At 45.3% G+C, this 24926-nt stretch overlaps 1 protein-coding gene across 4 annotated transcripts in view; it reads left to right on the top strand.

Annotated features, from left to right (window-relative positions):
• Positions 1-24283, top strand: part of PPP2R2B (protein phosphatase 2 regulatory subunit Bbeta) — a 410135-nt gene extending 385852 nt beyond the window's left edge. For 2 of the 4 annotated variants that reach the window (XM_069484165.1, XM_069484168.1), the window contains 3 exons: positions 14262-14431; positions 21067-21158; positions 23556-24283. In XM_069484165.1, coding sequence (XP_069340266.1) covers positions 14262-14431; positions 21067-21158; positions 23556-23835 — 542 coding nt within the window. In that variant the 3' untranslated portion in view covers positions 23836-24283. The remainder of the gene's footprint in view (positions 1-14261; positions 14432-21066; positions 21159-23555) is intronic. The other 2 variants (XM_069484166.1, XM_069484164.1) reach the window with 1 other exon arrangement.
• The last annotated feature ends 643 nt before the right edge of the window (positions 24284-24926 follow it).

Below are 24926 nucleotides of genomic sequence, written 5' to 3'. Positions count from 1 at the left end.
GGGAGTGGCTCAGACCAAGACAGTGAAGCCGTTGAATTGATTTGGGCCATACCTTGAGGTTAAAGTTAATAGGACTTGTTTAAACACTAGATGGAAAGAATCGGGAAACATTCCCAGCTTTCTGGCCTGAGCACATGCCTAGATGAAGGCGCCATTCATTGAGTGAGTTGGCAAAGACTAAGGGAGGGACAGTTTGGAGGGGAAAGTCACAAATTCTGTGGACTCCAAGATTCATGTTTAAAAAAAAAAAAAGCATAAAATGATTAAATTGAAATCTTTTGCTGTTTAGCCCTTTACCATTGATGGAGCCCCTTCTCATCCATTTATCATCATGGATTTTCATACAAACCCAATGAGTTCCTAGCATTTCTTCCTTTTCACAGCTGAGGAAATCAAGCCCCAGAAAACATTAAGTATAAAATGCTGACAGTGACTGGGCTTATCTCTTACTTCACATAACGAGTACAAGCACCCTCAGTCCTCGCGTGGCCCTGTACGACGGAGAAGGGAAGGGGGGCTCTCGCGTGGGTAATCGACCCCAGTTGAAGTGTATGGGCTAATTCAAGGCCCCTGTGCAGCTCACATAATTCTATTTTGACAGCTCAGTAGGGAGCATCAATAACTGAATTGTGAGAACGCTGTCCACGCAAGCACCATCAGTGTAAGGCCCTTTATCTGCCAAATTACTCAAAACACCTGCTGGTCTTCCATCTCTATCAAGCTCGCACCGGAGGCAGCAGAGGGCAGGGGAAGGCTCGGCCCCACGAATCTCATAAGGATACTTACCTTTATCTTCTTTTATATTCTTAACCTGAACATAAGGATTTAAATAAGATTTATCTCATGTATGGGCATCCTTAATCCCAGGGTCAGCTAGCACATTCCTGGAATTTTGGTGTCATTTGAAAATCCCTGTAATGTAGTGAAATTGTCATTGAAGAGTTACATGTGAGGAAAATGGGAGCACCAAGCTTAGGGAAAAGACTGTGGAATCAAAGCAAAGAATTGGTCAATAAATGTTAACAAGGTATTGTGCTAAGCACAATGGGATGGAAAGGTGCATGCAATTACTGCCTTTATGTACTTATCATGGTGGGACAAGAGGATATAAAATTATGAAATGTTCCTATTATAAAGTTCATTTTAAATTGAATGTGAAATTTAGATCCCCAATGTCAAAAGGAGAAGACACTGACTAAAAAGTGTTTATGCTGAATATTGTGTTAGACGGTTGAAGCAAACTATGATGCCAAATGTCCTTATCCTCAGCATATCCTAGGTGGTCCCCAAAGTTCTGATTCATAGCATTTTTCAGTCTCTGTTTATTGAAAATCTTGTGTGTTCATGTTATTATGTTAATCCAGTGCATGGTTGCTTGCTGCAGGGACAGTATAAGGTAGTAGAAAAGTACTGAGACAGTGCCTGACATATTGTGGATACTAAATCATACTTATTGAATGTATGAATGAATGAGCTCTAAAACCAGATTAAATGTGTGTCTCAGAATACACTAGTGCTATGAATCTTAAAGCAAGTGTGTAAAATGAAGCCATTGGCCCTTCCCAATTCCCAGGAAAATCATATAAGCTAAAACTCACAATTGTCTCAGTTTTAAACATTTCTTCCTGAAAATTTTATGGTCTATACCACAGACCCCAATACAAAATAATATATTATTTAATACTGAGTTATGTATAGTAAGCTACTTTAAAGATAATATGACAACATTTTATGGTGGTCTGCACCGTGACTTTTGTGTCTTGACCAGAACTGAGGATCTTGTTCCAGAAGTTCAGAGAAGGAAGTGATTGTGTTCAACTGAACTGTCCAGACAGGATATCAAGGGGTGTTGGGAGAGGGAGAAGCTAGAGGAAGCAATTGAGCAGAGCTTGGAATGTACAAGGATTTTACCATTTAGAGAATTTCAAATCCTACTGAACAACTGTCAGCCACTAGGTGGCTTTCAGATACTCTGTTAAAGTTCATGAAAGTAAATCATAAAGGCCAGTTATAGGTGTTTCTGAGATTCTTGCAGTTTGGAAACTTGGCTTTAACGAGGTTAGAGAGAGGACGTGTACCACAGTGGTCAGTAGTGTTGGTTCTGGGGTCAGATAAACCCGTGTGGGTAACTTCGACTTAACTTTTTGCACTTAACCTCTATAGATTAGGGAAAATAATGGAGCCTGCGTTATTGGATTGTTATGTGGATTCACTGAGATAATGCCTGGTCCACTCAGTGTTTATTAGTGTTTTATTATTTTCATAAAAATCCATGAAATCAGAGTTATAGATGAGAAAATTGGGCTCAGAAAAGCAAGTAACTTACAGTAAATCAAAGGTCTAGTCAGAAGTAGAGCCTAGATCCAAACCCAGGTCTAAGGCCCATGGTTGAGTGTATTGATAGATAATGCCTGTGAACACTTCACATCTTTGCCTCACCAAGCCTGAACGAGGGGCGGCAGGAAAGCCAGGTCCTAGGGGGAGAACATGAGTATTTCCCAGGTAGAGCCTGGCTTTCAGGAAGTCAACATACCATAGACCCCAGGTTTCTACAGAACCTGCTGAGGGTGTGTCTAGAGTGCTCTGAAGGGAAGTCCATGAGCAACAGCGGAGATGGAAAAACCTTTACTCTTTTCAGCCAAATGCAAAGTGAGAACAGGGAATGGCCTTTCTCCACGACCAGGTGGTTAAGCAAAAGTGCGTGCTGACAGATAAAGCCTTATTGTCCACAGTGACTGTAAAATGTGTCCTCTCTGCATCAGAGCACAGTGGCCTCAAGGTCCTGGGGTCTCTCTGGAGGGGAAGGACGGCCCAGGTGGTGATGGGATGTCTGGAGCCAGCGGGAGGGCCTAGCAGGTAGTGGGAGCTCGGTAAGTTTGGTGACTGTTCTCCACATTGCCCCGGTGCTTCATGTTCAGTTCATAAAGAGATGGCTCCATTCTGGTTAATTCTCTGCGGTTGGTGAGAGCACATAGCTAACGAAGCCCAAATCAGAGGTTGACTTCTCGAACCAGTCGGCTTTCATTTTACTGGGACCCATGCCCTCAGAGGCACGGGGCTCCCCATGTCTGTTCTCGGCACCAGCTTGAAGGGTTGCCCTTTCTAGTCGGGGGTCTGGAGGAAAAACGATGCCATATGGGATGCGGCAGTCAGCTGTCGAGCCAGAGTTGGGTCTCCATCCTAGCTCTGCCTCTTCTTAGCCTGTGACCAAAGACAGGTGATGCTCTGAGCCTCATTTCTTCATCTCCATAAAGAACTTAACACAGTGCCTGGCAGATGAGAGGCTACTGCTCCATGTACTCCAACACAGGAGCCACTACTCCTCAGTGCGTGCAAACTCCAGGAGACTTTAAGACACAGGTCTGGCTGTCATCGGATTAGGAGCAGCGTTTTCCTGTAGAAAACCAGCACTGGGAACACAGAGGCATAGCACCGAAGCCATGAAAAGACGGTGAAGCAGTGACCAGCCCACACGAGGGTCCCTTTCCATGCCAAGATGGCCCATCCCACTCAGCCGGGAACTGCTCACCTCGCTCCACAAGGAGATCACTGGCAGCAGGGAGCTGCTGCTCCCTCCCGTTCTGTGTCTCTGCCTCTCATTGCAGTCATTATGTGTATGGCCAGGAAAACGGGGACCGTGTGGGAGTGCAGCGCTGGCCCCGGCGGTGCCATGACAACCAGCTTGCCGGCAATCGCCCTTAATAACGGCCACTCAGTCTCTTCCACCTGGGCAGAGGCTCCCCAGGGAGCCCGGGCTTCTCGTGGAGGAGCTGCACAAAGCTTCCTGTTGGGAACAAATTATGAGAGCGAAAGAGGGAGAGAGAGCGCGCTATGTCAGGGTAGAGGAGAGAGAGAGTCGGCAGACTAGAGGTCTCTAACCCATGATGTGTTGAGTGGGCACACGGACTGGGCCATTATGTTCCCGGAGCCCACGGGCTGTAGGAATGTGTAATTCTGCAGCGGGAGCACAAGGCCCACGGGTCCCTTCACCACTCACTGATCTTCCAGAGAGTGAAAGACCAAACATGAGCCCCCATAAGGCCGGGCTTGCTGTTGCCAGAGTTCTTCATTAGGCTCCTATGGAGACCCCCACTGCCAACTCGTCCTCTCGTCTGGACAGCTGCCGCCTGCCGCCGAGAGCGTGCTCAGAGCCCTCCTTCAATCAATATCTTCCCAGAATGACAGTTCTCAAAAAGGCACCAGGCCTGCTTGGCGAATGAATGATGATTCCTCACAAAAGAAGGACAAACAGACCCACAGTTAATGAACTTGTCTGTGGATGTTAGCTCAAACTCGACCTGCGGCTTGACAGGCGAACCCTAAGCCAGACACTCAGCCAAACGCAGGTTCTCGCGTCCCGTCTCTCAGAGCACAGGTTCCAGAAGAGGCTCCGTCACGGGGAGTTTCAACCCTGCAGATAATGAGCCTTCGCAATTCCGCTGTGCCCACTCAGGGACCATATGCTCCTTCGGGTCCCCGTCTCCCCAGGCCTCTGTTTCCTCAGCTATGAAAGAGAGAGAGTCCTTACCTGTAAAGGGCTTGGCAGCTAACAAACAGGTGCTATTATTATCATCAGTGGTGTTTCCTTTCTGTGTGGCCCATTCCCCAACGTGGAATTTCTTAACTGCTTGTGAATCTGAACAAATCCATATTTTTAAAAAATAATAGGAGGAAGTTTGAAGGGTGTCCAGAATAGCAGGTAAGGAGGAAGCAAGGATGCAGTGGGCTGAGGTGGTCCAGGAAGGCTCCCTAGAAGAGAACAGTGGTCCCCGAAGGCTGGATGGGATCAGAGAAATGGGAGCAGAGATGGGTCGGGAATGAGCATGGATCAAGTTCCAACCGCTCCATCAGCATCTGCCGTCATCATTCCAGGACATAAACCAGAGCTCACGAACTGTGGCCCACGTGGCTTGCAGATGACTTATGTTTGACCACACGCTCAAATTTCTTTAATTAGTTGCTAGCATAGAAAAATTAGGGTTTCTCAGAGAAAATACAGACTTTACAAATGACAGTCTGGCCATGCATGGCAGCGCTCAGCTAGAGCTGAGTAGAAAGTGTCCCCTTTCTAGGGTGTGGACACTCTAGTTTGCCACAGTCCCTGCCATTCCCTGTTGCTACCTGTGCATGCTTCACTTAAGTCACTGCCTGCCTGGCCCCTGGAGGCAGGAGTTCTCCAACCCTGGTGCCTGTGATGGGTAGACCAGTCAGACCTCAGTGGAGTGAACAGAAGAGAAGTGGGCAGTGATTTTGGAACGCTGACCTAGGGCTTCATACCAAGGGCCGTGAGTGCCACGCCAAGGGGGGTGGGACTGTTGGCTCTCAGCAAGGGGAAGTCGCTGTAGGTGTCTGAGCAGGACAGTGGCATTGCTTTGGGATGATTCATCCTACACATGGCAGGACTGCGTGTAGTTGCATATTCCACTGCTAAGCCCAGATGTCCCTGAGCAGTTTGGCTGGCTCTGTCTTTGCAGCTGCTGTGTTCTTGTTTCTCTGGACTGTGGCAGGCTGTGGGTACAGCAGCAGCAGGAGGAATGCCAGGAGGAAGGGGTAGCTGAGCTGGGGTGGTTCACCAGCTCTCGTGGAAGCAGTGAACCTGTCCTGGCACACCCAGAAGCAGCCCCTCGGGCCGCCTGCCCTGGCCAGCTGTAGGGGAGCAGCTACTGCAAGGGAGCTGGCACTGGGGCCCAGGGACGCAAGGGTGGCTTTGCAGAACTGAGGGAGAGCTCAAACTGTCCCCTCCTTTTGTTGACAATATGGGGAGAAGGGGATATTAGTTTTCCATTGCTGCTAGAACAAATGACCACAGATGTAGTGAACTTAGTAACTTAAAATAACACAAATTGATTATCTTACAGTTCTGGAAGGCTGAGGTGGCTGTCACTGGGCTAAAGCCAAGGTGTCAGCAGGGCAGGGCTCCTTTTTGCAGGCTCTAGGGGAGAATCGTTTCTTACCTTTTCCAGCTTCTAGAAGCTGCCTGCCCACTTGGCTCGTGGCCCCTTTCCACCTTCAAAGCCAGCAATGACCAGTCTTGTCTTTCTCATACTGGGTCACTCAGACCTTGACCCTCCTGCCTCCCTGTTTCACTTGTAGGGACCCTGGCCGTTGCATTGGGCCCACCCAGACAGTCTAACACAGTCTCCCCATCCTAAGGGCAGCTGATTAGCAAATTTAATTGTCCCTTGCCATGTAACATAACATGTTCCCAGGTTCTAGGGATTAGGGTATGGGCATCTTTGAGAAGGTGGCATTATTCTGCCTACCAGCAGGAAAATAAGCAACTTGTCTTAATTTAAGAGGTGAGAAGAGCCCCAGCCATGGTGAATAAGTAGGCCCACTCCTTGTTGAAGGAGCACAAGGACTGTATTTATCTTGCTCTTGCTCACTCTTGTAACCCCAGCACCTCTCCAAGTGCCTTACACCCTCCAGGTGCTCCATAACTGTGGGGCACATGGTGTGTGACACTCAGACTTGTGGACTGCTGACCCTGTGCCACGTGCTGTGCTAGGTGTCTTATTTGCTTTATCTCTTTTGACTCTTATATCCATGCGAAGTAGGTATTGATATCTGCATTTTAAAGATAATGAAGCTGAATCTTAAGGACATAAGGAAAATCAGCTTAGACAATCCCACTGGCAACGATGGAGTACAGGTTCTATCCCTGATAGATGACTCCAAAGCCCACTGACGTCTCATGCGCCAGCCTGAGAGACATAGCTTGGGAAAGCAATTTACAGTTTACTAAGCAATGATCTCATCTTCCAAGCCTTCTACGTGAACTCTCTGTGCTGCCAGTCCTTTCCTCCTGCCATTGCCCCTGACTAGCATAGGAGGCCTCGCCTATCCCCAAAACCTCATCAGCAACCAGCAACCTCGGGCCTGCAGCCAACTAGGGCCCGCCACTTGTTTTTGTACAACACGAGCAAAGAATCACGTTTTTACTTTTTTTTAAATGGTTGAAGAAATCAAAAGAAGAGAAAACTATTTCATGACACACAAAAATTATATGCAATTGAAATTTCAGTGTCATATACGGAGCCTTAGTGGGATGTATGTCATCTGTTTGCTGCATACTGCCTGTGCCACTTCTGTGCTGCAAAGGCAGAGTTGAACAGTTCCAGCAGGGCCCACATGGTCCTCAAAGCCGGAGCTATTTACTAACCTCTCATCTCTCCAGTGCTTCTTGATCATGGAAGTCTCAGCTTCTTATTGAGCCTTTCCTGATCACACCAGTCCATTAGCTCATCACTTCTCCCCCCGTGAATTTTTCGTCTGTTATTTTCTGCCTAAAAAAAAAAAAAAAGGCTTTGACTCATTATTTCTTAACTTTGAATGATTCTTCATTAGAAGACATGATACTCATGAAGGAAGTATAATAGATATGGAAACATTTTGAAAACCGTGATATACAAGTTAGGGACCAATAAAATTTCTTCTAGATTACCTTCTGATTCTGCATCCTGGCGTGCATTGTGTTACTGCGGCATTGCTTGTGAAATGAACGAAGGACTACATGAAAAGCAAATCACACAGGTTAAGCAACTGAGCTTCCTTGTTTCCCAATTCAGTATCCTCCATCGGAGTCTTACTACGATCTAAATTCCCCGTCTCCAAGTCCGTGTCTGGAGACTGTGTCATTAGGCCCATGGTAGCACAGTGGCCACTAATTAAATCTTAAACCACTTCTCTCGCTGTCCTCGGCTGGATAGAGGCCAGCATTGTCAGTCCGAGGGAGTTCTTACCCTCTGTGGGAAAATTGTTGGCCGTTTCTCTCATCGGGCAAAATTATTGGATGTGTCTTCTGTGTAGTAAAAATTACTGGCTGCATCTCAATCGGAGAGCCTTTTCTCTCCAGGGGCAAAACTGTTGCCTGCCTATCTCTGAAGGAACATTGCCATCTGCCTCACTCTGTAGGAAGATTGCCAGTTGTGTCCCCATTATGGGGAAATTGTCAACCATGTCTCCAAACGGAAAAGCGTGCCAGCTGTGCTGCTCTGTGGAAGAAATGTCAGCAGAAGTGAGCAGCTGAAAACCCCGTGCATGATTCCGAGTCTGTTCCTTTTTCATCAGGATCAGACCTTCACATCCCCCTGGCTTGTTGCCCTTACTCTCCTTCTCATCTGCCCGAGTCATCACAGCCAGGGTGCAGGTGACACTGCGATGAGAGACACTTGTATCAAGGAGGGTGTATTTCAAGGGACAGTCCAGAGACAAGCTCTTGTGCATCTGTGTTATGGCCCAATCAGCCCGGACCCAGGGATCAGTATCACAGCTGGTACCTCTTAATATCTGAACCAAATGGAAACACACTTTAGGCTTTTGGACTCATTTCACACCACGCTTGCCTTAAGCAGCACCTACTTCTGCATGACTGCGGCCTTCCCTGTTGTTTTGGGTATACTTTGCTAAGTGCTTGACATGAAAGAGCTCATCCATTCTTACAACTGCCCCAGAAGGTGGGTACTGCTGTTATCCCCATTTTACAGATTAGGAGAATGAAGCTTGGAGGGAGTCAAGCTGCTCATTCGAGGCTTCATAACCTAGAAGCAACAGAGCTGGGAACCATCTGCACTCTCAGCCATCACACCATATGGGACAGAGTGAGGAGGCCACCAGGATCAGCTGTGGTGGCCTCCAGGTCCCCTCCTGACCCCTCAACATGGGCATGAGTTCCAGTGCAGTGCCCAGTATGAAGTCAAGAGCAAGAAGCCACACCCAGAAACGGCCTTTCCCACTGCTCTACCTAATCTCTCTTCTCCTGTCCCCAGAGTCCCAAGACCCAGCTCACTGCTTGCTTCCTTTCTGCTTTTGCCCCAGCTGGAATGAATGTAGCTTTAGTTGTCTCTAAAGTCTGCAATTTTCTTCTTAACTTTTCCTCTTTCTTATTGGTGAATTCAAGGCTTTCCCTAGATTTGGGGTCCTTATTTATTTGTCCAGTCATCTGAGCCCTATCAGAGGGCTCACACAAGATACCTATGGCTCAGAGATACACTCACACCTGTACCTGTTGTAACACAAAACACTGTGTGCACAGGGCACATAAGCTAGCCTGTGGGGTTTGAAAGGAGGTGTTCGGTTGCTTTGACTATAGCACTGTAACCCCAAGTACATTCTGAGGAACCCTGTACTGGAGAAACACAGAGCTGCAAGTGAATTGCAAATAAACATAAACTGGACTAAGGAGAGAGATGGGCTCAGATACGATTTTCAAGTAGGAGTGAAGCAGTGGTTCTCAACCGGGGCAATCACGCCCCCCAGGGGACATTGGGCAACATCTAGAGATGTTTTTTGGTTGCCACAACTGGGCTGATGAGGGGAGTGGGAGGGGGGGCAGATTAGTGGGTAGAGGCCAGGTAAGTTGCTAAACATCCTATAATACTCCAACAGTAGGCTAATTGCATTGTTGACCCTCAAACTTTGGTAGGCATTTCCCCAAGCTTATTTGACCTCAGAATCTGGAACTCTTGACATATCACAAGTTGAGCATTCTGCTGAAGTCACTTTGGAAAGTACAACAATGGGGATTAGGAGAGAGAAATTGGAAGACCAGTGGAATTTCATAGATCTTATAATCTAAGAGCTGGAAAGGACCAGGTAGGTAACACTTACTCCTTCAGGTAGCAGGCCCAGAGAGCTGACACGTGCCCAGAGTCATTCAAATGAGATACAGGAGGACAGAGGTTGAGAACATCTGGAAGCAGACCGAGTTCAAATCCTGGCCCTGCTCCTGCTAGCTGTGAGTTGCAGCTGAGTTGACTGATTAGACTAATTTGTGGAAAGGATAAAGTAATAATACCTATGAATATTGAATGAGTTAATACGTGTAAAGCACACAGCACAAGAGCTCAGTAGATGATAGGTATTATTAAGAGCCAGCCTGGATTGGTGCCCAACTTGGATTCCAGCCCAGCGTCCCTGACTCCCAGTCTGATGTTCTTTTCAGCATCCCATGCTGGGCACAGAAAGAGGTGAGGAGGAGCAGAGGCACAGAAGTGGGAATGCACGGGTATATCTAGAACACGAGGGGTCCCATTTGACTTGATCGTTTGCACAGAGAAATGATATTGACAAAGCAAGGCCAGGCCCAGCTGCGGAGGCAGGGTCACGGGCAGACAGATGGTCAGGCAGCTGACTAAAGCTCTCTTGGTCTGTGTCCTTATCTCTACATGTGAACAGTGCCTTCCTCCTAAGTTTGAGCATTAAATGAGATAATGTATTCAAAGTTTGAGGACCAAGAGATGGTAGCAAAAGTTATCGTTCTTGTTATTGTTGTTATTGCCATCTCCAAAACAAACCCTCCTGTTGGCAAACTTTACCTATCCCATCAGACCTCACAAAGGGAGCAAAGCTCTGCCTGCCTCCCCCATAGTACTCTTCCTTTATTCTCTTGATGTCTGTATTTTTTGGTAGCTAGTTAGAAACCTTGCAGGTGAGCAGGATCTCTAATGCCAAGCCAGGGGTCTGCTGGAGAAAGGTCAGGTCCGATTTGTCTCAAGTTCTATCACTCAGGCACCAGATACTGTTGTACCCCATATTGAGCAAATTTTAAGCATCTCAGACATTGGAAGGGGTATGAGAAGTAAATTTCATGGAACACACACTGATGTTCCATTTACATGGCACTAGCTAGTTCCGTATCACCTTTATTCCCCTCTGATAACAGCAAAATCTCACTTATTCACAATTGGAACTACGTTTGTGATTGTTTAATGTTTGTCTTTTCCCCTATCCTGTGAGCTTCCTAAGAATAGGACTGGATCTGACTTGTTCATTTTTGTGTCTTGGCATTTGGTACAGGGCCTGGCATGTGTCCATCCCACAAATACTTTGTATTTATATGCTCTAGGTAATGTACTGTGTTGTACATGTGTGTGCACATACAACATTTAACTGATAATGTTCAGCAAGGCCTTGTACATGGTACAAGGTAGAATTGCATCACGATTAAGAACAAAGCACAGACTTGAGTTCAAAATGCAGCTCTACCTCGGTCTTGCTGTGTGTCCCTGGACAGCTCACAAAACCTCTCTCTGTGCTGTAGTTTTCCACACCACCGCATATGAACCAGTTCATATAAAAGATGATACCTTGTTTTATATGAACCACTTCATAAGCTGTTTTAAGGATTCAATGAGATAAAACTTGTAAAGCACAGGACCTAGAATATTATAAGCTTTCCATCTACAGGAATTATTAATACTATTAAATGTTGCTGAATGAATGAAAATAATTCCTGGAGTTGATACTGAGACATGTCATGAACCGCAAAATGCTGTGCGGGTGTGTTATCTGCATCCTGCTCTCTGTGTCCTACCTAAAAAACAGGCACTCCACAAATAATTAGTGGTGGGTTGATTAAAGAATTGTCCTCATCACCTCACATCCATCTGGTGAGGGTGTCATTTTGAGGCTTTCCAGTGTTGCTACACTGGCCTCCTGCTATGCCAAGTATTTAGAGACCAAATTCCTAGATGTAACATTGAAAGGCACCGTAAACATATACAATTTTTCTTTGTCAATTTAAAGACTTAAATAAGTTGGAGCTAAAAGAGAAAAACATTGAAAGGGTCTCTTTGTAAACATTCTTTACGTCTTTTAAATACCCTACAGGCGCTGTGCTCCTCAGTCCCCAATTCTTGAGAGTCTTGATGAATAAAATATGATTGGCCCCCACAGAAGCAGCGCGTGCTGAAAGTCGTGACTGGCAATTTATTGAGCTCCTGCTGTGTGCCAAGCAATGTGCATCCCCATTTTGCAGCTGGGAAAACCAAAGCTAGAGTTAGGAAATAAAATGTCCATTGCTAGTAACTGACAGAGGCAGAAATCAACTGACTCTCGGAAGCACAATGTGCTGAGCTCGTCCCCGCCCCCTTCCTGCCCCAGGCTGTCTCTGCAGGTGACCAAGGCTTGGGGGCTCCACCTCCTCTGACTTAGGAGTTTTCGAGTTCCCAGCACTGATGAGATTGCTGTGAGCTGAAACTAATGTGAAATTGTTTTTTTCACTTCTAGTTCTCAACTCTGAGGATACCAATCAGAATCCCAGGGCCTTCACTAATGCTTGATTGAAGCCCAAGGGATTAGGGCCCAGACTGAGACATTGGGTCAGAGGCTGGAATGAGCCATGGTTTTCTGTGTCAGTGGCTTTTTCAATTCTCAGTTTCAATTCTGATGGATCAAGGTTTTGTTGCTCTTCTCTTTAATGGTTTTGTGAAAATTAACATTTTGGTTTGGCTCACGGTTTAATTCAGCAAGGTTTGAAAGAGAATTATTAGGTACTTAGGCTTTCTACATGGAATATATTACTGACCATACAAGTGTATTAAGCAAGCAGGAAAGAGGAGGTCTTGGAGCATGAATTAACCTGCAGGCCAGTGTCTGCTTCAGCCTCAACTTGTGACATAAACCCTTATTAGGTTGAACCATATGCAACTGCCATTTTTGTGGATCAGAAATAATTAAATATCTACAAATGCATATAGTTCAGCCTAATACTGTACAAACTAAGCACCCAGAAGGCAAAGAATTCATTAATTTGTCTGGCTTTGGTTCCAATCAAGCAACACATATTTATTGAGCATTTGTGTGTAAGACTCTGGGTACAAAGATAAGTAAAACCAAAATCCTGCCCCCAAGAAGTTCATGTCCTAGTTGAAGAGATAAGACAAACTCATGAATTGTTAAATAATGTGAGAAATGATAGTTTCATCGTAAGAGAGTACCTGAGCCAATAATAAATGGCCAGACCAAGTATGATAGGGCTTCAGAGAAAAGAAAAGATCAGTTGGGGTGAAATAATATGTAGTAGATGTGGTGTACGAATCAAAAGAAAGAGTTATCAGGCAATGCCTAGGAATGAGAGACATCAAGATACATTCTATATACAAATTTAAAATCAAGGTAGAAAGAAGCGTCAGAGGCAGTTTATGATGGGCTTCGATAGCATAGTGAGGAACCAGGTCTTTTCTCCTGTAAGTGGAAATCAGCGAAGCTATTGAGAAACATAAGAGCCTGGATATCAGAGCAAACAGACAATGTACATAAAAGACATTGTAGCCACAGTTTACATAGAAGAGAACCTGAGGCACAGAGAAGCACCTTGCCCAAGATCACACAAGTAGGTGACAGTCTGACAGCAAAGCCCTCACTGTTAAACCCCATGATCCAAGAGAACTGAAAACATACGTTCATACAAAAACTTGTACATGCAGGTGGTGTCTCACACTTATAATCCCAGCACGCTGGGAGGCTGAGGCAAGAGGATTGCTTGAGGCTTGAGCAAGAGTGAGACCCTGTCTCTACTACAGTCCCAGCTACTCAGGAGGGCTTAGGCAGGAAGATCGCTTGAACCCAGGAGTTTGAGGTTGCTGTGAGCTAAGCTGATGCCACAGCACTCTAGCCCAGGTGACAGAGCGAGACTGTCCCCCCCCCCCAAAAAAAGTGTACATGCATAATCATAGCAACAGTTTTCATAGCAGCTAGAAAGTGGAAACCACCCACATGTTCATCAATTGATGAATGACTAAACAAAATGTGTTGTATTCACACAAGGGGATATCATCCAGCCATAAAAAAAAAAATGAAGCACTGATACATGCTACACTACGTATGAACCTTGAAAATATTCTAAGTGAAAGAAGCCAGTCACAAATGAATGACCACGTGTTATATGATTTCATCTATGTGAAATTTCAAGAATAAGAACCAGAAAGCAGATTAGTATTTACCTAGGGCTACAGGAAGGAGAATAGGGAGCAACTGCTAATGGGTATGGAGTTTTTTTTTAGAGGAATGCAGGGTGATAAAAATGTTCTAAATTTAGATTGTGATTGCATGATTATGTGATTATACTAAAAACCACTGAATTGTACACTTTAAGTGAATGTATTTTCTGGCATGTGAATTATATCTCAATAAAGATGTCAAGAAAATTTTTTTACACACCTAAGATGACTCCAGGTTTTGGTACGTGCAGTGACACCCAAAGACCAGGGGAAATGTGAAGCAGACACATAGATCAGCACCAGATGTACAGATGAGACAGGTGCCATGTCCGTTCTTCCGTGAGAAATAAACCACAGCCACCAGTGACAGCTTTTTCTGCCACCAGGGAGCTGCCAGTTGTCTGTTAGCAGCTTACTTATTACAGGCTGAAGACACCAGCCCTATTTAGTTAGACTCTTAGCCTCCTAGCTGGTCCAAACACGTTAGCATCAGTTGATAAGGACGTGCTAAATTCATCTTGTTTTGCTTTTGTTCTGCAGTTTTTGAAGAGCCGGAAGATCCAAGCAACAGATCGTTTTTCTCTGAAATTATCTCTTCGATTTCGGATGTGAAGTTCAGCCACAGCGGGAGGTATATCATGACCAGGGACTATCTGACCGTTAAAGTGTGGGACCTCAACATGGAAAACCGCCCCATTGAAACTTACCAGGTACAGAACCCCACCCGCTCATACGTATATCGAGCACTGCCTCCGAGCTTCTAAGTCAGCCTCTGCTTGCAAAAGTTCACAGGGCAGGAGAGTAAAAGCCAGTACGTAATGACATAGTCGATAAAATGGCACAGGCTGGAAACTCCATAGGATTTAAGGTAAGGGTGCACATAGACCAGAATTCAATCTAACCCACAGGGACTGAGCACTTCACGTGGAAATGGATGCTATAGAGGTGAACTAGCCAAACGTGGTCCTTCTGTCACGGAGCCTACCATCTGGTGGAGAGGCAGGTGATGACTGAGGAGCTCAGTATGCAGTCGTGCAACGGATGGTACTCAGTGTCATGGAAGCACATCGCAGGACTGGTTGAAAGGTTTTCTAGAAGTGACCCTCAAGTTGAGTCCTCACTGCCATGAACTAGTCAGGAAAAGCGTGTTCTTAAAACAACAGTAGGTTCAAAGGTCTGAAGTCAAGAGAAATGGGGGTGTTCAGAAGGCTTACACCTTGAATATGAAACACAAAGGCAGAAAGATGAGCCTGGAGGTGTAGCCAAGGCTGATCATGTAGCTCTAGTGAAGCGGAGTAGGGACTACTGTGCCGTAGCTGATACTCCGTGAGGGTATTAGCAACGGAGGTGGCCAGACTCTTGATGTATTTCCAAGGTAAAAACAATAGGATTTGAGGGCAAATGTGATGTGGGATGTAACAGGAGAAGAAAGAAGCACCAAGGATCACCCAGGGTTTTTCTCGAGGGTAATTAGGAAAGTGGAGTTGCCAAGTTATTTAGACAAGGAAATGGAGAGTCTGGTTTTGGACACGTGAAGCCAAACACAGTATCCAAACAGAGATGGCAAGTAGACAGCGCGGTGTGAGTCTGGATATATCTAACTTAGAGACAGAAATCTGACACTCTTGAGCGTCCAGAGGGTATTTAAAGCCATTGGACTGGAAGAGATCTTCTAGGCAATGAGTATAATTAGAAAAAAGTCTCTGTCAGGTACTGTGCCCTGGGACTCCAGTGTTTAGAAGTTAAGAATAGAAAGAGAATTTGGCAAAAAGTTGGAGAAAAGTGGCCAGTGAAATATGAGGAAAACTGAGAGGTATGTCCAGGAAGCCAAGTGAAAAAACTGTCTCGAGGAGGAGGAAGTCAGCAGCTGCCAGATGCTATTGCTGAATGCAGTTTGAAAGACTAAGGACTGACCACTGCCTTTAGTAATGTGGAGATGGTCAGTAACCCTGATGAGCGAGGAGCAGTGGAGCTGTGTGCACCAATGTCTGATTGCAGTGGGTTCAAGAGACTGAACAGAGGATGTGAACGTAATAAGGACAGACAACTGTTGCAACCAGTTTTGTTCTAGATGGTAGCTGGAATGGGATACCCGTGAAAGGAAGTTGTTACAGCATGTTTTCTGCCAATAGGAGTAAGCCAGGAGAGAGAGAAATTGAAAGAGCAAAGCCCTCAAGGGAAGTGAGAGGGGACGGAGTCCCTTGCAGAATTGTCCTTAGATGGGAATGTGGATCATCAATCTGTTGAAGGAATGCAGTGTGCATGTAGCTACAGATGCAGTAGGTTGTAACTTTTGTAATGGGACATGTGGATGGTTTCTGATTGCTTCTATTTGCTCAGTAAAATAATAAGCAAGGTCATCAGCTAAATGAGAAGGAAGAAAAAGTATAAAATACTCATTTAAGAGAGGGAAATGTTGCAGGGTTGCTCAGGGATCCACTTGAGGTCAATATATTTTTTATTTAAAGTGAGACTAATCTGTGTGATTATGTGTTTCTTCCCAGCCACATTCGCCTGCTTGGTACAGGTAAGGAAAGGGCAGAAAGTTAGATTTAATCAGCAGTGGGGTTTTACCAAGTGAGTGCAATGGAAAGAAAGAGAAAGCCAAGTTTGTTGAGCATACATGCCAAGGGGGTGATTGTAATGATGGACTGCTGAATCTAAGGTAGGTAAGAAGGGAAATCATGAACAGAAGAAAGTAGTTAGGTCAACGGATTTGAGGAATTGATAGAGTCAAGAAACTCAAAAGAGTGAATTAAAAAGACAGGAAGTAGCAACAGCCGCAGAGGGAGACTTGTTCAACAGGTACAGTGATAGCAATGACAAGGTTCATAATATGACCAAAAAAAGCAAAAGCAAAAATGCATTGAATATTATGAGATGAAGTAACTGAGACACTGGAGTATTTAACTAAAAATGATGGCAGGAATAGTGACGGAAGAGACATGGAGGTGCTAAAATTGCTTCAAGGAATGAGGACTAAGGACTCAGAGAACTTTTGATGACTGTAAGAAGGATGGGTTAAGCAAGAAGTTTAGTGTGACGGCATGACTTCGAAGGAGATGAAGATTTTAAACAGGAACAGCTGTCTGGTACCCCACACGGAGTGAGAGCAAAAATCCAGCCACCCCTTGAGTGCCCTCAGGAGAAGCAGTGTCTTCAGGGGAGATCTGAGTTTCAGTTGGAGGACAAAGGAGGAGAAGTTCAGAAAGGTTGAGGATACTGGAGACTTGGATGCCTATGAGTTCCAGCAGGTGCTGGAGGATGGTGTGGAAGCTAGGATTCAAGGCCACATATGTAGTTCAGATAGTTTAGTTTCCCCTGTGGTCCAGAGCATCCCCCATATATTTCGAGTATTCTTGCCTGCATCATGCCCAGACTTTAGAGCCCAGCTCCACATCACCTGCCCCCAAGCCCTCACTCACAGCCTTCATCTCTAGCCCAGGGCTACAGTCACCCTTGTGTATTAGGTTCTAGTCACCAGTGCCCACTCTTGTGTTCTCTTCCAGCTTGTAACCCTAAGTATGTGTGGTGGTTACAGAGGTGTGGCCTGCTGGACTAGGAAAGAGGAGATTTAGGACACATGGTGGCAAGGACAGTCAGTATTGTTATTTTAGGGGAAGGCTTTTAAGACAAAGCTAGCTAGCCAGCTGTGACATGAAGTAATCATTTTAAAATTGTAGTTCTCAAACCAGCTGCTGGAAGACTTGGGGTCATCATCTTTGTAGAACACTAAGAAAGAGGAAATGTCGTAGCACATGTACTGAAATGAAATATGGCAAAATTTTAACTGTACGTGGTCTGTGGCAAAGCAATTTAGTTAAATATGTATATTATATCAAAAAACAAATAAACTCTGATGCTGTGAGTTTCTAGAACACTACTGAAAAAGGTTGTGAGGTCCAGTGGGAAAGAATTCATTGATTAATATCTGCCCTGGGCGGGGAGACAGGTAATGTTCCCACCATGTTTCTATGAATCAAAGTCTGTAGACATAAGTATGATTAGCTACTTTTAAGTTTTCCTGTAGAACAGGGATTGGCAAACTGCAACTTATAGGCCAAATCCAGCCCTGCATTTGTTGTTGTAAATAAGTTTTATTAAAACACAGCCACGCATAACCATTGACAGATCACCTACGGCTACTTTCATGCTACTGTGGCAGAGACCATATGGCCCACAAAGCCTAAAATATTTACTATCTGGCCCTTTATAGGAAAAGTGTGTCAACTCCTGAAATAGAACAACAAAGTTTACTCTCGCTAGGTCTCCCGAGCGAGACTATGACACCAGCTTCTGCAAGTAAATACTTTGAGAACCGCCATGTTGGGAGACTCAGGCTAGTGTCAAGAAGCCCACATACAAGCTAACAGCAGCATGGAAAAGAAATTATATTTGGAACATGGAGGAAAAAAACATCAAATAGCATGAGTTTTAAGTTTTTTCTTGCTCCAAGCCCTAAGTCTGCAGTCCCCAACCCCCGGGGCCCAGACCAGTACCAGCCAGTGGCTTGTTAGGACCCAGGCCACACAGCAGGAGGTGAGGGTCAGGTAAGCAAGTGAAGCTTCACCTGTATTTATTGCCACTTCCCATTGCTCACCATCCCCCACCTCCTGTCCATGGAAAAATTGTCTTCCATGAAACTGGTCCCCGGTGCCAAAACTGTTGGGGACCGCTGCTCCAGGTGTTTCTCATGTATATATCTTACCTTATTTTCTCCTTTGGTGGAGAAAGGTCCACCTGGTTTGCCTAAGTTTTTTTTTTTTTTTCCAACAACAGAACATAAATGCAACTGACCTTCATCGTAGATGTTCTTTTTCTTTAAATGCGGTCAGTCGGAGGTGGGCAGGAGCTCCCCAGACCTTAGGTGCTGTGGAGGAGAAATAGTGGTTCAGTCTAGGTTTTTCCTTGAATCCTTCCCAACTTCCGTATTTCGAGAATTATTTATGGAACTCTCAAGCAAGGTGGCTCCCACTAACAGGCCCACGCTTCTAAAGCATGCATGTTTTGACACATTACTCACCTGAGGTATTTCTAGAAGACAAAATGCCAGAGGTGAATGTTGAGAGATCAGGAAAGGTTCGCAATGAAGAGGGCAGGTGGAGCCAGGCCTTAGCAAGCACAGGGCTGCCCTGCTGATTAGCCTTTGCCACTCTGCCCCCTAAGGTAGGCCAGTGCTTTCATTTATAGCAGCGACACCTTTATAAGGGCAGGACACAAGCCTCACCCTTGTGTCCCCAAATGCATCTAACAATGCTACAAGCCCTGCTGTAGATGGATTCCCTTGTCACCAAAGCACTGAAGCCATTCACCTGGCAAGGCCTGGAACTGTTTGGGAGCAAGAGAACAAAGGTGGGGCAAATTAATTTGCAGTTAGAAAGACTTACACACTGTCCAAATAACTCAGCTCTTCAACTGCCCAAAACATCCAGTGGAACATGGGCTGAATCTGACCTCATTCCTCTGCTCAGTGCCAAGCACACGACTGAACCTCCGAGCTCAGCACCCAAGAGAACGCAGTGGGTCAAGGGAGGAGGAGGAGCCCAAGTTGGGGGGCGGGGAAGGTGACTGAACCATCACTCCCAATCTAAACAAAGTCAGACAGTGCCCTTGGTAGCATCCCTCCGCCTTCACCCAGTTCTATCTCTCTCTCTCTCTCTCCTCTCCTCACTTGAGTTCATTATCACAGCTCCTGTCCAGGACTGAAACCCCATGTGAGGTGAGGCTGGGGGACAGAGCGAGCAGGAGGCAGATTGCTGGCATGGCTCACGGTGTGCCCTGCAGAACCCAAATACTTTCCTGTGGGATCTGGGATCAATGATGTCATATCCCTGAGCTTCATGCTCCATTCCAGTGAAGAGGATGAGGGTACCTATGTTATAAGATGGTTTAGAGACAAATGAGATGTTATAGCTAAGGTGTGTGACTAGTAAGAACAAGCTAGCCCACTGGGTGTGCCCACTGTCATTACCACACTCTGCTAGTGGGTTCAGGAAGGATTACCTCGAAAAATAAACCCAGGTGACTACTCTCTGAACCTTGTTCATCCATCTATTTGGTATCTACACCTGAGTTGCTGAATGTTGCTGGAGAAAAAATAGCCAACCATGCTGATCAATCTTATTTGAAAGGCACCTCCAACAACTTCAAATGTCTCCCAGTCCTTTCCAGCAATCCTACACGGTTTCCCAACCATCCTCCCCACCCACCTCTCAGCTGACAACAGTGCTACATTATTCACTGGGAAAGAGAAACAGGAGAGAATGACCACACAATCCAGGGCTGCACTTCTCGCCCGAGTCTACTCAACTGCTTTACTTGCGGGGACATCTCCAAATCATTGTATCCAAAGATGAACATGGAACCTCCATTCTTCCACTTGCCAGGAGAAAGATCAGGAAGCAATCTTTGACTCCTGTTTTTCTCTTCCACACTTCAGAGTTGATCCAAGTCCTATCCATTCCCCCTTCCAAACAAGAGGAGGATCTGACCACTCCCTGCCACTGCTCTTGCCCTGGTCCAAGCCATCATCGCTCACCCAGGTTACACAACCAATCTCTCTGCCTTTGTCCTTATTCCCTTGCCATCTACTGCAACACAGCAGGCTCAGGGGTCCTGTGAGGTCTCTTCTCCTTACCCAGAATAAAGGCCCATGTGAACTGGTCATCTGCTCCCTCGCCACCCCTCCACCATACTCCCTCCAGAATTCCTGCCCCTGGGACTTTGCATTTGCTGTTTCCTATGCTTGGAAAGCCTTTCACCCAGAAGGCACCATTGCTCATTCGTCTCCTGCAGGCTTCTGCTCCAGTGCTACCTTGACTACTCACCCTGCATAAAATGTTACCCCCAGGATCTCCCCATCTCTTTTTCCATACCTTTTTGTTCTCTAATTATATCATCATCTAAACATCTTCTATATCTACTTGATTATGTAGTCTCTCCCCTGACACTGGGTTGAGCGCCACAAGGGTATCTGGTTCACTGCTTTATCTCACGCGCATAGCAGGTATTTGATAAACATTTGTTGAATAAAAGACTAGATGTTGTCCTCTGATGCATTTGAGCAAACTGACTTAGAAAACAGGAATCTACCACTTACTGGCCCCTACTGTCGGCCACTGTCTATACAAGCAAGCGTGTTTAATCCACACCAGCCACATGGCAGCTCACCCGCCCATCCTAAATGTCCCACAGCTAGAAAGGGCCAAACCTGGACTCAAATACACACCTGATTCAAGACATGGATACACAAAAAAATTAAAGCTTACAGCATAAGATGAGGTGTTTGCAGAAAAAATTACCATTTAAAGTAATATCTGACCTTCTTGATGTGCTTCCTCCCCAGGTTCATGACTACCTCCGCAGCAAGTTGTGCTCCCTCTATGAAAATGATTGCATTTTTGATAAATTCGAGTGCGTGTGGAATGGGTCAGACAGGTAAGAAAGGCTCTGTGGCTGAGGAACCTTCCAAGAGAGGACACTTGCCTTGAGAGGGCTCTGGGCAATTTATCCTAAGTGGGGTACAGCCAAAGGGAGGTCAAAATTGGGCCCCAAGGCCTGGCCAGGATGCATTGTGTGGGTCGCTAATGACCCGTGAGGTCAGGCGTGGGAATAAGGGCAAGGCTGTGGTGAGAGCCTTGCGTCCTGTTTCGGGACTGGCACAGGTGACCATTGGATGTCAATGAGAAAGTCTTACCTTTTACACACACAAGACAGCCCCAGCACTAGGTCAACGTGCCTACATAAAGATCAATAATAATCTACCAGCAAATTCCAGCCTGAACAGTTCAGATTACTGCAAAGTGGTCTTTCCAAGTCAGAAGTTTTCCCTTGAAGCTGCTAGTGTAGACCTGGCCAAAGGCCCTGGCGGTTCATTAGTTGAATTCTAGTTGACCTCATTTATCACATTCCCTCGAAGTGATTTATTACTATTTTAAGGCCTTTGATTTCAACAGTACTTCATATTACTTCCCAATAGTTCATTTTTCGTTTGACAAATACAGATGAATGATTCTCTGAATTCCATGAGAACTAAATGCAGGCTACCAGGGGCTGGTTTTGTTCCTTGAGGAAGGTGGCACCAATAGTGGTGTTTGGAAGCGTGGCCACTCTGTTACAGTAGGACACTCAGAGATTCAAGCTTTCACTGAGCACGAGCTGTCTCTCTCTCTCTCTCTCTCTCTCTCTCTCTCTGCCTGTTTTTTGGCTTTCTTTGCCACCTGACCCAAAGTGAACCCTCACCTTAGCGGGCCTAGAAGGAGTTCCCACACGGCAGAGGACCCAAGTCACACTGTTCATAGGTATAGGACAGACAGCAAATCAACTGTGACATAGGAACAAAATTCTCCAAGGGGAAAAGAATTCAGCTCTATCATTTTATTCTTTATTTATAGACATAATTTATCGTTTATCAGTAGTAGATATTATCATTTACATATTACTCCAGTTTCCCTCTATCTTAGCCTGAATTCAAAAGCTCTGCTTCTTAGGCACCTACTATGTACCAGGCACCTTCACACACATCATTTTATTTAATCCCAACCACTGTCCGACAAGGTTGTTTTCTTCATCCTCATTTTACAGCTGAGGAAACTGCGGCTTAATGAGGGAAAGTAACCTGCCCAACCTCATAAAGTAGTAAGTAGTAGAGACAGAAGTTTTGAGTTTGAATCCTAAGATTAACATTCTTTCCATAACATCACAGTGCAGAACTGTTGTCTTTGGTTTAGATGAGGTTGAAATTTTTTTCCAAAAAAGAAAAGACTTTTTCTAACTTGTTTAAAAATCAGTGGGGTCAGGATGGGGGAAATGAACGTCAATGCCTAGAAGGAATGAGGCCAAGTGGCCCAATGCTTACGCCCAGGAGTCAGGCACATGGGGTTCGAAGCCAGGCTTTGCCCCTTACTAGCAATGTGACGCTGTGCAAATTACTTACTTCTCTGTAAATCCCTTTTATGGGATAATAGAAGTCAAAATGAGACTGTGGAGGTGGAGCCCTCAGCACTTGCAGAACCCCTCACTCAAGGGCTGTCCCTTTCCCCCTCAGCCTGTCACCATGTCTGAAATGTCCCCATTAAAGAGTCAGTACCTTTCTTCTAGAAGGCATTAGGCATTCACTACTCTCCTAATCAATTGAAGAGACCCCTGAGAATGGATAACTCCCATAAAAACATAGATACCGTCTGTCTATGTACTACCAAATCTTTTTACTCTACTGTCCCGAATCCTTTTAAAATTTGAATTTGCTTACTACTCTCTTCCTAAGACCCCGAGGACATCCATTCTGTAGATAAGTTTTCTGGAAAGGCTGAATTCAGAGCTGGTTCTCAGAAGGGGAGAGGACACGCCCCAGGTTAGCACACCAGCCATTTCTCCCGCCACCCTGATGCCATGAAACCTTCCAGGTCCCCAGGCAGCCATGCTTTAACTACTTACAACTGTTTTCAGACGTGCTCCTACTTTCACAACCTCATTCTAGTCACAATCCTGATGGGAGGGTGGGAGGGAAGGCCAGGATCATTAAGACCACTGGACTCATTTACTATGCCAAGGAACCAAAAGGAATCTATCAAGCAAAAGTAAGTAACAAGAAGAGTTACCATCAACTTTCACTCCCAAGCCCAGCCAAAGAGCTTGGTGCTCTTAGTAATTCAAGAGGAAGTCAACAATCGCACTGAAGAGCCTGTTTTGGTTTTTTGCTTATTGTTTATAATAAAACTTACAGTACCATAAGCTGGCCACAGTGTGGTGTCATTTGCTCCAGAAAGACACAATTGGGGTATGTTACTGCCTGTCTCCAAAACACTCACTCTCTCTTTCCTCTCTGCCTTGCAGTGTCATCATGACGGGCTCCTACAATAACTTCTTCAGGATGTTTGACCGAAATACCAAGCGTGATGTGACCCTGGAGGCCTCGAGGGAAAACAGCAAACCCCGGGCTATCCTCAAACCCCGAAAAGTGTGCGTGGGGGGCAAGCGGAGAAAAGACGAGATCAGTGTCGACAGCCTGGACTTTAGCAAAAAGATCTTGCATACAGCTTGGCATCCTTCAGAAAATATTATAGCAGTGGCGGCTACAAATAACCTATATATATTCCAGGACAAGGTTAACTAGGTGGACAAGTTATTACTTAATAATCTCACATACTGAATACTAGTCAAACGAGTTTTTAAATGTTTCTTTGGGTCTTCATTTGATGCATTGACTTTAATTTCCCTACACAGAAAAAACAATTGGAATAGAATTAAAAGGAGTCCAACTTTCCCAGCTCCCCAGTTCTAAGAAACTTTTGTCAAATCCAATAGGTTGGGGAACACTTCTGTTTAGAATTGAGAGCTGCCAGCTAACAGTAACTCTTCCATAGGTGACTTGAATTTCTGATGCTTTTATTGCCCAGTTTTCTCTGGTGGGTCCAGTGTTTTGTTCCTAGGTGTCTGCTGCGATAAAATGAGGTTGTCTGTAGTATTTAAGGAGAAAAGAAATACGTTTTTTTTTTAAAATTAAGCAATTCCATTTGATTGAAAAAAAACTCAATGAAAAATAAACACCGTTCACTCTTAGAGAAATTCTTCTTGTTTTGTGAAAAGTCAGAACTAGTTAATATCTTCCTGCTCCTCCACCATTTTTATTTTCCATTTTCTTTTCAACAATTTCATTTAAACCAGAGATTTATTTCATGAAGCTGAGAAGAGGAGGCAGAATGACAAGGGAAGGGCACACCAACCCTGCTCGACTCTCTTTTTGTAAGCTCCATAGAAATAGCCTGAGAATTTGGCTAGGAAGTGCCACAAATGCTTCAGAGGACATAGAATACTTTCTGCACAGCACTGCTCAGAGGTAGCTTGGCAAGGCCACACGGGGCTAGATTCCATCTGCCGCTCTGTGACTCTTGCTTCTGGTCCTTTTAAATGGCCCCATAGATTCCTCTACTTACATGTTCACTGGCTTTTTCTCTTCAACCTTTTCCAGCTTATTTATTCTATTGACTTCTAAAGGCCAAGTAATTATCCGGTGTTCTACATGAACCAGTGAGTTGGAAGCCATGGCACCACCCCAGGCTCCCTGAGAAAGGCTGGTCTTTGTTCTTTCTGGGGGTTTCTCCTGAGTAACTCCCTCCCCTCCTCCTGGCAGTCAAAATTCACAATTCATCAGTCGCCATTATACCTAGAACAAAAATGGCCAATAAAAATGCTGATTTGTAAAGT

Source organism: Eulemur rufifrons, chromosome 10 (genome assembly GCF_041146395.1).
Source record: "Eulemur rufifrons isolate Redbay chromosome 10, OSU_ERuf_1, whole genome shotgun sequence".
Taxonomy (NCBI): Eukaryota; Metazoa; Chordata; class Mammalia; order Primates; family Lemuridae; genus Eulemur; species Eulemur rufifrons.
The sequence above is the reverse complement of the archived record's forward strand: the minus strand, read 5'-3'. Positions and strand labels throughout refer to the sequence as shown.